This window comes from Tupaia chinensis, unplaced genomic scaffold (genome assembly GCF_000334495.1).
Source record: "Tupaia chinensis unplaced genomic scaffold, TupChi_1.0 Scaffold000410_1, whole genome shotgun sequence".
Classification (NCBI taxonomy): Eukaryota; Metazoa; Chordata; class Mammalia; order Scandentia; family Tupaiidae; genus Tupaia; species Tupaia belangeri.
In genome coordinates this window covers 667,613-681,633 of record NW_006159915.1, presented here as the reverse complement: position 1 = coordinate 681,633, position 14,021 = coordinate 667,613, and the positions used below count along the sequence as shown (strand labels likewise).

General features: G+C 38.0%; 1 protein-coding gene across 1 annotated transcript in view; it reads right to left on the bottom strand.

The window, feature by feature from the left end:
- The window catches only part of HDAC9 (histone deacetylase 9), an 865,518-nt gene that overhangs the window by 320,796 nt on the left and 530,701 nt on the right, over window positions 1-14,021 (bottom strand). Inside the window, exon 13 of the mRNA XM_027774184.1 lies at window positions 9,313-9,493. Within this exon, the coding sequence (XP_027629985.1) occupies window positions 9,313-9,493 (181 nt within the window). The remainder of the gene's footprint in view (window positions 1-9,312; window positions 9,494-14,021) is intronic.

Below are 14,021 nucleotides of genomic sequence, written 5' to 3'. Positions count from 1 at the left end.
GCCACCAGGTCCAGGACTTGAACCATTGTCAACTACATGGGAGTCCAGTGACATAGCCATTACGCCAACTGCTGGTCTCTCCTGTTTTTCAATCATTACAGGTAAACAATTTTTCAGCCATACTATCCATTTCATGTCATTAGGTTTATAATCAGTCTTGGTTCCTAGCTACTAACATTCAACTGTATACTGCATTTCTGACACTGCCTTATGTTTCTCACCTTCCTAACATATTGCTAAGCAATTCTTACCAGGGGCTAAGGGACTAGAGTATCAACCATTATGGCATAGAACAAATGTATATAACATTTCTCCTGAAAGACACAGTCAGTAGACTGTTAGGAAATGCTAGCTATGTTCTAAGTCCCAACAGCTTCACTTTATTCCATTTAATTTGTGATCTCGTAGTAAAAGCCATATATGTACAAATATGGTTATATGGCATGTTTAAACAAACAAACCAAAAACAAACTCTGGTAAGAAGGAAAAAAAATATGAAGAAAGAAGGTCAAAGAAAGTCTCTTGAGGCCCAGAAGGTAGAGTAGTGGTTAAGTTACTGGACTACTACCTGGTCAAGCACAGTTCAAGTCCCAGACCCAGAGGCTTGAAAATCATGCTGAGTGCTTATACATGCCCAAAATCCCATGAAGAGAATGAAGGAGAAGGGACTGTGACATGGTCATCCCCCAGGGGATGATTTCTTACTTTCTTTCTCTCTCTCTCTGTCTCTCTCTCTCTCTCTCTCAGCAAGTTCATGAACCTTTAAAAAAGAAAATATCTTAAAAATAAAAATGATTTTAAAAGAAAGAATGACTCAATAGTGGTAGAACTACATAAACTGATAAATTGATAGAAGGGACTATTTTGAATCTAAGATCATTTCTTCTTCTTTTTTTTTTTTTTTTTTTTTTGAGAGGTTTTGCTATAGGGCACATGCACTCATTAGAAAGACAAAGAAAGACGGAGAGACAGAAAGCAAGAAATCACCCCCTGGGAGATGGCCATGCCACAATCCCTTCTCCTCCATTCTCTTCTTGGGATCTTGGGCACGCACACACACGAGCCTGGCATGAGTTTAAGCCACCGAGTCCAGGAATTAAACCGTGGTCAACTACATGGGAGTCCAGTGACAGCCATCACACTAACTGCAGGTCCCAAGTCAAAGATTATTTCTAACAATTTCCAAGTCATACTCAATACTGCTGTTATTACTCTTTCTACTTGTAACACTAATTTACATATAAGGCTTACTTGTCTCATTTTTTAAATTCCTACCATATTCTTTACATTTTACCGTCTATAAAATTTTCTATAATATTTTCTTTTAAAAAATAGTTATTTAATTTTATTTATGATTATTTTTAAAATTGACCAGAGAGGGACCAGCAGTTGGCATAATGGCTATGTCACTCAGCTCCCATGTAGTCAACCATGGTTCAAGTCCCAGACCCAATGGCTTAAACGCATGCCAGGTGGATGTGGAGGTGTGCCCAGAATCCCAAGTGGAGAATGGAGGAGAAAGGATTGTGGCGTGGCCATCCTCCCATGGGGGTAATTTCTCATTTTCTGTCTCTCTGTCTCTCTCTATCTTTCTCGCGAGCACATGCACCCTGTAGCAAAAATTTCTCCAAAAAGAAAAAAAAATTGACCAGAGAAAGAAAGAGAAAGTGAGAAAGGAAGCTAACAAGTCCAGGACTTGAACCGCAGTCAGCCATGTGGGAGTTCAGCACCCTTTCTACCATGCCACCTGCTGGCCCTGCTATAATATCTTTTAACAGGAAGATATAAATAAAAATACCAAACAGTGGATTTTTTAATTATGTAAGAAACTCGATGTGTCTCACAAGCAAATGATCTAACATCTAAAAGTGATTTTTAAAAATTAGTAAATTGCTTCACTAAACAAGTAGCATTTTCTTAGACCGACAGTTTTGTTAAGACTCAACCTGAAAGGAAGTAGCTAGAAGAAATTCCCATCATAGGCCTTCCAACTAACGCCATACTGAAGTCTGCTGGAGTCTCGGAATTAGATCAAGCATTGCCATCTAACTACAAAGCCAGAAGGAGATTCTATGAGCATGTAAGTTGGCAAAAAGTAAAGCCAAGCACAATTCACTAGACATTTATTGGCAAAATATCTGGAAAATTTTTCCTACATTCAAAAATGAGTAAGCATAAAAATAAGAAAAGAAAAAAGCCTAGGAGAATATACTACAGAAATGATAAAGGAAATATCTTTCATGTACTTACCTCAGAGAGCAGGATTTATTCTAGAAACCCAAATAAAATTATAGAAAAGGTATTGGCATCCTTAAATATTAAAAGAGACTGGCCATATAAAATAGGAGCCAAAAGCTAAAGGGAGAGATAAAACTAAATTTAAAAACCAGTGGAATGAGTAAAGAAAAGTAGATATGGAGAAATTAAAAACATACACCAGAGACATAGACGAAAAACAATAGAGAATGGTATTTATATTTCAGAAACCAGATACAAATGTCAAAAACTCAAGGGATGTGCACAATGAGATGAAAGTCCAAAGAAAAAAATAATCGAACATAATGTAGTTTCTCCTGAGTTGGAAATCAGACTAATGAAATGAAAGGAATAATTGAAGTTTTCTATAAGTACAAAGAGACACTTGCTCAATTTATGTAACTGCAAGCATTTATCATAAAACTGTTTTTATAATTCACATGCTAAAAAAACACACAATGAGGCTCTGGGAGGGGGAGAAAAAAAATCTAGGCTGCTCACAAAGGAAAACATTTAAGTTCTCAGAATTCTCTCTCTAGTGTTAAACCCCTTGTTAAACCTCTTGCAGTTGACAGCATTTCCAGACTTTTCAGATTAAAAAAAAAAAGTATCCCCATCAGTCTGCGTCTGAGGATATGAGTCTTTCCTGCTGCTCCAACATGGCAGCGTGATGTGTTATAACTGTACCACTGCAGCTGGGCCAACAGGTAGCTAGTTCATCACCTTCAATGAGAACTAGAAAGGCAAGTCTTGGAGGAGATATTTAGGAAAACTTTCAAGCACATATCTTTGAGAACAGCAATTTTAAAAATAAGTGATCAGGGACCAGTAGGTGGTATGATGGTTAAGATGCTGGACTCCCACATGGCTGACTGTGTTCGAGTCCTCGACCTAGTGATTTGCTTTCTTACTCTCTCTCTCCCTCTTCGAGTCCTCGACCCAGTGATTTGCTTTCTTACTCTCTCTCTCCCTCTCTCTCTCCATCCTCTGGTCAAATTAAATAATAATAATAATAATAATAATACATTTTTTAATTAAATAAATAATTCTTTAAAATACTACCTATCAAAAGGAACCTAGTCTCTCCATTTTGATGTAAGTAGCAATAGAAGTTACTCTGAAAGGTCTTAAATACACACACAAACATACATGCACACAAACACATGCACCCACACATTTATACACACACCCACATAAACACATAATTACAGATATTTACACAAATCCGCAGGTAACATGTCCTTATTCTGTTAAAGAGAGGCTCACAGGAAGATGAAAAAAACTACTAAAAATAAGGATAACCATAATGCAATTATGGTTACTTCTCAGTTAAAGAAAAATGAGTGATTCTTCATTGTTTTCTAGATTTCTAAAACTGCCTTCAATAATTACGTATCAAGTTTTCAATTAACAAAAATATAAACAATTCCTCAAATTTCACTTAATGTGCTAATGATCTTATTGTATAATTTTGTGCAATTCATGACTTCTGCCTCTCATTTCATTTCATTATTCATTTGTGTGTTTATTCTACAATTAACACACATTTTGAGCATCCTCCATGTGTTAGGCATGTATCTAACTGCCAGGATTAGAGAGAACAGAACACATTCTCTCCCCTCATACATAGGCCATTGGAATACTATTCTTAAGTTAAATAATAATGATCATTTTTGAGAAAAATTCCTCTGCTATAAAGGACTATAAATAGATTCAACTTGGATTTAGCATCCAAAGAAGGCTTTCCGAAGCAAAAATAATATTGGTAACTGAAAATGAAATATCAGCTGGAATCAGCCTCTACTTGGGAAAACATCTTTCATTAAATAAATAAATGAACAGAAAAAAGACCAACATCCCCAGGGGGGATGGCCACGCCGCAATCCCTTCTCCTCCATTCTCCTCTTGGGACCTTGGGCACGCGCACACACGTGCCTAGCATGAGTTTAAGCCACTGGGTCCAGGACTCGAACTGTGGTCTACTACATGGGAGTTAAGCGACACAGCCATTATGCTAATTGCTGGTCCCATCATGCCTTATCTTTAAATAGAATGATAAAATACCTCTTAAACTGAGTATTATCCAATATTAGTTTAGTATAACAATTGACCCATTTGAGAATATGGCAACCTGGCTCTGGAACACACACTCTTCATCATCATTAGAGCGGCAGGAACTCATGCTCCTCTTGTCCACCCTGGAGATCTCCTCATCCATTTCTTTCCAGCACCATTAGCTACTGGCCATATCTTAGCCTCTATCTGGGGGTCCATTCAAATCCACACTGGAAATGAACTAGAGACTTCATCTTTCACTAACTGACTAAACTCAACGTTTACCCTTCGAGCATTGTTTTACTCTTTACAATAAGGGATATATGTGCCTAATGGAGCTGGCTGCTGAGGGGTCCTGTGGATCCACGGGTCATGCCCTTCTCCTCCATTCTCCTCTTGGGACCTTGGGCACGCGCACACACGTGCCTAGCATGAGTTTAAGCCACTGGGTCCAGGACTCGAACTGTGGTCTACTACATGGGAGTTAAGCGACACAGCCATTATGCTAATTGCTGGTCCCATCATGCCTTATCTTTAAATAGAATGATAAAATACCTCTTAAACTGAGTATTATCCAATATTAGTTTAGTATAACAATTGACCCATTTGAGAATATGGCAACCTGGCTCTGGAACACACACTCTTCATCATCATTAGAGCGGCAGGAACTCATGCTCCTCTTGTCCACCCTGGAGATCTCCTCATCCATTTCTTTCCAGCACCATTAGCTACTGGCCATATCTTAGCCTCTATCTGGGGGTCCATTCAAATCCACACTGGAAATGAACTAGAGACTTCATCTTTCACTAACTGACTAAACTCAACGTTTACCCTTCGAGCATTGTTTTACTCTTTACAATAAGGGATATATGTGCCTAATGGAGCTGGCTGCTGAGGGGTCCTGTGGATCCACGGGTCATGTACACTTGAACAATGTCTCTTGAAAATTACGTGAGTCTTGTTTTAAATAACTTTTCAGTTGTAACAAAAACAAGAGCTCTTACAGAACGGCTTAGGCATACCACCTACATTTAGAATGCATTTGTTTCTTCTTTCCTTGCTTTTTAGTTGAACAGCTAGTAGGTGTATGAGGTTTTTATTTTTTCTCCCAAAGAACATACTTGAATGCCATTTTTGAATATTTTAATATATCTATAAGAAACAGGAATAAGGGCTGGTGCCACAGCCTGGCGGTTAAGGAAGTAGGATCCCTTATGGCCAATTGTGGTTCAAATCTGAGCCTTGGAGGCTTGAACAATGCACCAGGCATGTGTATGTGCATGCAGAGAATGAAGAATTGGAGAAGAAAGGATTGAGGTGTGCCTGTACTTCATTGGAGGGTGCCTTCTACCTCTCCCTGTCTCTTTGTCTCTCTCTGTGAACTCATGAACTCTCTGTCAAACTATTTTTAAGAAATAAGAAAACAGACACTAAAAAGTCAAAAGAATGGAGTTAAATGCTTGAAAATCTATATTTTCAAACATGTTAGAAATGAAACCTTAAGGGTTAAAATCAAATCTAAAATCAAAATTACAGAAACACTAAGGCCAGCAGGTGGCATGGTGGTTAAGGCACTAGAATCCCACATGGCCTACTGTGGTCCGAGTTCCAGACCAGGTGGCTTGCTTTTTTGCTTTCTTACTTTCTCTGTCTCTCTCTCTCTGGTGAGTACCTGTGTCAAATTTTAAAATAATAATAATGATAAATAAAATTAAATAAATAATTATTTAAAAAAAGATTAGAAACATTAACGTGAGTTTTGAGAATTTGGATTATAAGGTTACAGAGAAAACACAAGCCTGGATAAAAGCTGGAGAAACATGTGGAGAAGCAGAGGGAAGATGGTGAATTTCTTTTCTTAATAGCACTAAATTAATCAATCAAATAATTTTTGGGGGGGAAAGGTTTTTGCTATAGGGCGCATGCACTCACCAGAAAAACAGAGAGAGACTGAGAGACAGAAAGTGTGAAATCACCCCCCAGGGAGGATGGCCATGTCGCAATCCCTTCTCCTCCATTCTCCTCTTGGGATCTTGAACACGCAAGCACACATGCCCGGCGTGAGTTTAAACCACCAGGTCCAGGACTCAAATTGTGGTGGGAGTCCAGCAATATAGCCATTACACTAACTGCTGGTCCCTCAAATAAGTATTTTTAATCCCAATGTCAGTGGAGTAGATTTTAGTGGATATAAATTATAAACACTGCAAGAATTTTTTAAAAATTATTGCACCTTTTTCTTATAAGAATTTAAGTGTGATACTGCAACTTTTTTTTGTTCTAGTAAGCCAATAAACAGTTTTTTTTCCTACTCAGATACATACACCTTACAAATCAGCAAGTCATTCTGTAATTACTAAGTAGCTTTCAATATCAGTGTATTCAAATTTGAACTAATGAATTCACGTGTTTACTATGTAATCAATATGCTGATTCAACTCAATTTTATTGAATGCCTGTTAAATGCAAAATCCTGTATTTTAAAAATTATAAATTGATGAACCAGCAGGTGGCACAGTGGTTAAGGCACTAGACTCCCACATGGCTGACCACACTTAGGATCTTGGACCTAGTGGCTTGAAAATCATGCCATGCATGTGTGAAAATGGAGACAGGACTGCAGTATGGCCATCCCCCCGGGGGGGGGGAGGGTGATTTCTCACATTCCTTCTCTTTGCCTCTCTCTGGTGCATGCTGTATGGCAAAACCCTAAAAAAAAAAAAAAAAAAAAAAAGAAAGAAAGAAAAACTATATAAATTGATATAATCTAGTATTTGGGCAAGAAACTGTCTCATCAAACCATTAAATATGTAAACAACGTTAAGTTCATTTCCTTATTTATTTTTGGAATATTTGCTTTGATAAATATGAAAAGGCTGACATAAAGAGAAAAGAAACTAATTATCTGAAACGGCCCAGTCTTCAGTTTCAGTGATCAAGTTCAAACGATATTTATGTTATTAGATTACCATTCCGCCCTTTCACCTGGATCTTTCTAAGACCTATAAACCCTGAATATTTCGCAATACTGTTTCCTCAAACTGGCAAAATCTTTCTAATATTTAGAGAACATGCTTCATTCCTGTCAAAGGAATATGAAAAGTAGAGAAAAGCATGTCAGGAAAGAACCACCCCTCTTAACAAAGAAAGAAACTCTACAGGATTACAACAATTAACAGCAGTATACATACACAGTAGCATCAACATGAAACTAAACCCACTTTTTAATTAAGGAAATTAGTCAATAGAAATGGCATTACGATAGGATGGTTGCTGTTGAGTGTTCTTTGAAATGTTACATCAGAATGAAAGACACTTTCAGGAGAAAGGATTGAAAAGTAATTCTTAAAGGTTATTGCTATTGCTACATGCCAAAAGTAGTCTCCTATATCATGTATCTGGTTTTGAGCAAAAACTCTCTGAATGCACATGCACCAGGTGTGGTTGATCCAAAAGGCTTCTGCGACCCTCAGCTGTCTGGGATATCAGGCATGTTTGCTATGCTCCAGGAAACAGAGGGATCAGAGGTAGTGGTCTGTGTGGTGAAAGAAATATATCCAGCCTCTAGATCCTAGTACGGAATGTTGTCTTGTGGTATAACGCATTATAAAAAGTAGCTCCTGTACATACTTATTAAAGATGCCTATCAAAGTTCAATCATTTGAACATTTTATGCATTGATTTTTTAAATAAAAGATATCAAGGCTTGAGTACATGGATCAAAAAAAGGTATTTTAACTTTTCAAGCACAAAGGATCACATGAAGTCATAGAAGTCACCAAAACAAGCTCTGGGTACTCAAAATTGATTCAAAAATAAATCAGATAACCTGTGAGAGCCTTTGGGGAAGGTAGATAGGAATTTCCCTCTTACTACATCTAAGTCATGAGTCTCCTTGGGCTACAATATCTTTCATTTGATAAGCTACAGTTTGAGAGCATTTGAACTAAAATGGAGTCAAAAGGAGTAATGATCCACACATGTGTTTACAGTACAGTTCCTTTGTGAAGAGCACTGCTCCTTTTTTTAATTTTTTTTTTTTTCACTTTTTTGGCATGTGTTTTAGACTTGAACTTCTGGCCTTGGAATTGGTTGGCTTGTTTGCCACTGTAGTCAGGTTCTGAAATACGCAATACTGCTACATGCAAAGGAAGAGGGTGGTTAAAAACCCAGCCAGATGTTTGTCCTCATGGCCTAGTGGGTAAGGGAGCTGGATCCACATGTGTGATCATGGTTCAAATCCCAGCCCTGGTGGTTTGAAACACACGCAGAGTGTGTGTGCCCCAAATCCCAACACGATGAAAGAGCAAGGATTTTGTCATGACCATGTCCTAGTGAGGGAGAAAGGATTTTGTCATGACCATGTCCTAGTGAGGGTGTGCTTTTTCCTTCTCCCCTCCAGTCCCCATAGCCCACCCCTTCTTTCTGGCAGGTGATAGGGAAAAAAAAAAAATAAAACAAAACAAAACAAAATAAAAACCCAGCTAGAATACTATAATAAATGGAAATGAAACTGGCATACATAGAATCAAGCAAGGTTTGCCTTGGTACTATTGCCTTGGTACTATTGAGTCATTTGCATGAGATATCAGAAGAAATCAATGGAGCAAAATAATAAGGAAATAAATTGGGGAAGGGGCAAGCTTTAAAGTCAAATGGGGAAGCCAAGAATCATAAATTCCCTAGTGGCCAGGCTACTAGAAGGTAAGAGACTGAGGAATACTGCTAAAGAATGTGGTAGGGATTTTTATTTCCAAAAGGGACCATGCACCTGTTGATGTACTTTCCAGGCCCTTGAATGATAACGATTTATGAGGCTATTAATACTAAGCCCTAGATTTATCAGATGTGCTATTTGTCTTATGGCCAATATAACCTCATAAAATTTGGGTAAAAGGGGGCGTTCTAGTATAGGAGTTATTCCGAGCATTTAAATCGGTTAATCCTACAAGAACAGCGCATTTAGCCTGCCTATTAGGGAGAGTCTTCAGGGATTCCTACCAGTTACACAGCCAGGCTGGAAGGGGCGGTCCATTGCTGGGTGAGGTAAAATGGAGGCAGCAGGAGAAGAATGAGTTCTGGAGAGAAGACGATGTTTCTGCAATCCATCCACGCCAACCGCAGCCAGCTGCGTTTGGCGCACCGAGAGTGCACGTGGGTGCTGGGCCTCCAGGCAGGGCGGCTGCCGGGAAAAGAGCACAGTAGAAAGAAACGTGAGACGAGGATTGAGGGAGACACTGAGAGTGACATGTCAACAAATTAAGTTCATCAGGTCAGAGACATAATAAACGGTGTGAAGGAAAAAGGGGAAAAAAAATAGAGAAAGGGAGAGAAAAAACAAGATCCAGTCAATAAATTCATTCAACAGATGTTTTCACACTGAGGGCCAGGGCCCGTCTGCTTGGCTAAGGAGGAGGTGATGGCAGGAGGCCTGTCAGTTTGAACTGATTGAAAGAAACAGACCTTTAACCTCAAGAGTAACATCGACTTAGACTCATTTCCTACCTTGAACCCAACATTTTGAATATAGCTACAGAACTGTTGCAACACAAAATGCTGGAATAATTCAGCTGCTGTCAAGTGGCCAATGAGACTCAGTTTCGAAAACTCTACCCCGAATTTCTTTCAGTACTATTGTTAATAAAATTATGGGCACCTCTGAAAACTACCAGTTGAATGGTTATGTTTTGACACCTTTCAGTTTTCATATAATCTTATAGAATAATGAATTTTTTATGGTAAACAGCATTAGTGTCTCTTATAGAATACTAAATATATCCTCAGGAGTTTTAACACTGTGATTATTCTTCATACTTTTCAAGTGAATAAATCAAAGAATTGGAGTTTTGGAAGCTTCTAAGAGATTCGTTTAGTCTGTTCCTCTGCCACCAAGGTAGACAATCTCTAATCTCCAGAAAAGCAGCTAATTTAATCGTCAATACCACACAGTGAATGTTTTCTCTTTTTAGCATCAAGGAATTCATAACCTTTATGCTTTCCTTTAATCGTCAGAAGGTGTGTATACTCACCAGAGAGAAAGACAGAGAGAGGAAGAAAGCACCCCCAATGGGACGTGGTCATGCCACAATCCCTTTTCCTCCCTTTCTCCATCCTGCTGGGATTTAGAACACTCGCGTACATGTGCTCATCATGTTTCCCAAGCCTCTGGGGCCAGGATTCAAACTGCGGTGGCAGCCCATGTGCCATCTGACTTCCTTAACCACTGGGCTATGGAGCCACCCCACTTCATTGATTTTTTTAAAATATGATCACACTCCATAGATACACTGATGCTAAGTTAACAACGTCTTTTAAATACAAGTGTAATCCCTGTGCCTTTAACAAAGGCTTATGCTCTCTGGCTATACTCTACCCGGCTAACATTTTCTTTTTCAAGACTTGATGCAAACATCACCTTGCATATGATCATCACACTCCATAGATACACTAAGTTAACAACGTCTTTTAAATACAAGTGTAATCCCTGTGCCTTTAACAAAGGCTTATGCTCTCTGGCTATACTCTACCCGGCTAACATTTTCTTTTTCAAGACTTGATGCAAACATCACCTTGCCTTAGTGTGTTCTTGCTTTAATCTTCCTGTTAGGTTAGGTGCTTTCCTAGTACCTGAATTATGCCATATTGGTTGTGCTCACTTTGTATTTCTAACACAAGAGTTGGCACATATTAGGTGCACAAATTACTCAGTGAGAAAGCTAACACATTTACATACAATACCAATGCACTCAGTGCATATCACGTGCTTTTATATAATTGTAGCTTTCTCTGTATGTCAATGACTGCTATGTATAAATACATGAGTTACGATTATACATGTACATTCAGTTAGTTATATACCATAGACAGAGATCTCCCCATTTAGAATAATTAATAACATTTTAAATGAACATTTAATTAAGTTGTAATTCATGTATCTATTGTTACTTTGGTTTTGCTTTGCAGAATAATCCAACAGTCAAACAATTGGAAAGTATTTGTCACATATTCAGGCTTTGACAATTGGGATGGCTTGATCAGGGACCTAGTTCTGGTTATGATAGTTTTAACATTTTCACAAGATCTAACTTTCTTTTCTTGACTGTTACAACAGAAAGATTGATAGAATATGGAAATAAGATGTACCATGTTCCTCCTCTCCTAGAACCTCCTCTCCTCTAATCATAGAAATTACAAATAGATCACTATGACTTTGGGGGTTTTCTATTGGGAAGACAAAGATCTTCTGTATATGATTCAAAATGTATGTGTAACTACCTGAATTTTAATCATTTTAATAATATCCATTTCTTTATTCTGTAATCTCTTTAATGCTCATGTGAGTCAATGCAAAAAGCTCCTAACTGATCACCCTATTCAAAAGCCATCCAGTCCTATTCCTGCAAAAATTCTCTTTCTAAAGTCTTTTAGAAGCAAGAGGTTGACATAAACAGGCTCTGAACATCAAAGCCAAAATTGAAGAACCTCTTCAGCCTATCATCTGGGCTCTCCTTGACCTGAGTCCAGCCTGAGATTTTCTATTCTGGTGCTCGGTTCTAGCCAAAATACTAACACTGTGACTCTCACCTTTGGTACTTATACCTTTGTGAAATCCTTTCTCCAAAAAGCAATATTATAAAGCTCATTTTATGTCTACATTAGCATATGTTGGATTCATTCTTATACATTCATTCTTATATATTTTTTCTTATTATTAAGAAATTAACATTTAGGGGCCAGCAGTTAGCATAATGGCTATGTCGCTGACTGCCCATGTAGTTGGCCACGGTTCATGTACCAGACCCGATGGCTTAAACTCATGCCGGGCATGTGTGCATGCATGCCCAAGATCTTGAGAAGAGAATGGAGGAGAAGGGCTTGTGGCATGGCCATTCCCCCTGGGGGGGGGTGATTTCTCGCTTTCTATCTCTTTGTCTCTCTAAGAAAGAAAGAAAAAGAAGAAAGAAAGAAAGAAAAAGAAAGAAAGAAAGAAAGAGAAAGGAAGAAAGAAAGAAAGAAAGAAAGAAAGAAAGAAAGAAAGAAAGAAAGAAAGAAAGAAAGAAAGAAAGAGAGAGAGAAAGAAATTAACATTTAAAACAGGCTATGCATCTCTACAGTAACTTGGGCTCTGGGTACTGGGTCTGCTAAGTCTAATGGACATGGTAGCCCTGATCATTCATGTTTCTACTAGTGCATTCTATTTATTTCCCTTCTCAACGTGTGTCTAGGAAGTCCCACATTCAGCACACATACTCATCTTTGAAGGCCTGCTTCAAATTTGACATAGAGCCTTTTAGTGAGCACCCACACAAAATGTGCTTTTTTATTACTTGCCTATCTCACTTTGCTTTTCTCTCTGCCATAGTGCCTTACATAGCATTTTAGAGTCTTTGCCAGCTGCAAATATTTCTGGAGCTCATATTCCATGCTAGACACTATGCCAGTGTGTCCAACCTTTTTATGCTTATTGTCTAGGGAGGAGACAGATAAAACTTCCATTGTATGTAAGGACAAATTCAGTGTTGTGAAAAACTGTGAAGAATATGTTATGAAAAACTGTGAAGAGGCTCATGAAACTTCCAGCTAAGGAAGGCATACTTAATTCAAAATGTGAAGTATGAATTTGCCAGTAGTAGACCCACTCTTCAAGAAATTCTGAAAGGAGTGCTTGACCAGTGAAACTAAAGATACATACAGAAATAAGAACAAAAGGCAACCAAGAAAATGACCAATTTAATGCTAGGGACAGGAAATATCAATAACAACGTAGAATGTTAACTTCCAGGATTTAAATGGAAAGATTGGACCACAGCAACACTGCATATTCAACAGAAGGGAGTTTGAACATAAGACTGAACTGGTAAAATAGAATTTTATGACTTTTGAGTAAAACATTACTGACTATTCTTTTACTATGCTTTGTTTTCCCAGTTTAAACAGTTTACTTTCTTTTCAGTTGTCAATAGGTTTAGCAATATGTTAAAATATTATTTCTTGTTTGTTTCTTTAAATGGAAACCAACTTTTCTTCCTTCCTGATCCCTCTGGAATTGGAAAATATTTGGAAATATTCTTATTTTGTGGGAGGATTATTTGCATAATTTCAATAATGCTTGTTGCATTGATTCAGAAATAAGAAATACTCATTATTAGACAGGGCTTTGACTGGAATGTCATATCTGAAGATTAATCAGAAAACTAGGGAACTAAGGTGGATCTCAATTAAGCTAACAGAAGCTCTTAGAAAAATGGCCTGGTATCCTAAATAGTTCTGTCTGGCACAGAGGATTAGAGAAGATACATGAAAGAATGTATAACATAAAATAACCTGGACTTTTCCAGCCTAGCATTGTGATCAGTAGAGATTGCAAAAGAGCAACCACACGAGAGAATTATCTTGAGAAAGACGTTGAAGGAAGAAAAAGAGACTGATCTTTGCTAGCAGATGGTATATCACAGAACATACTTGGGCAGGGCTGAATTGAGAGGGTTTATGTGTGACTAGTGTACTGGGCATTTGCTTTTCAACAATTTGAGTAGCTCTCCTTGACCTGAGTCCAGCCTGAGATTTTCTATTCTGGTGCTCGGTTCTAGCCAAAATACTAACACTGTGACTCTCACCTTTGGTACTTATACCTTTGTGAAATCCTTTCTCCAAAAAGCAATATTATAAAGCTCATTTTATGTCTACATTAGCCTATGTTAGATTCATTA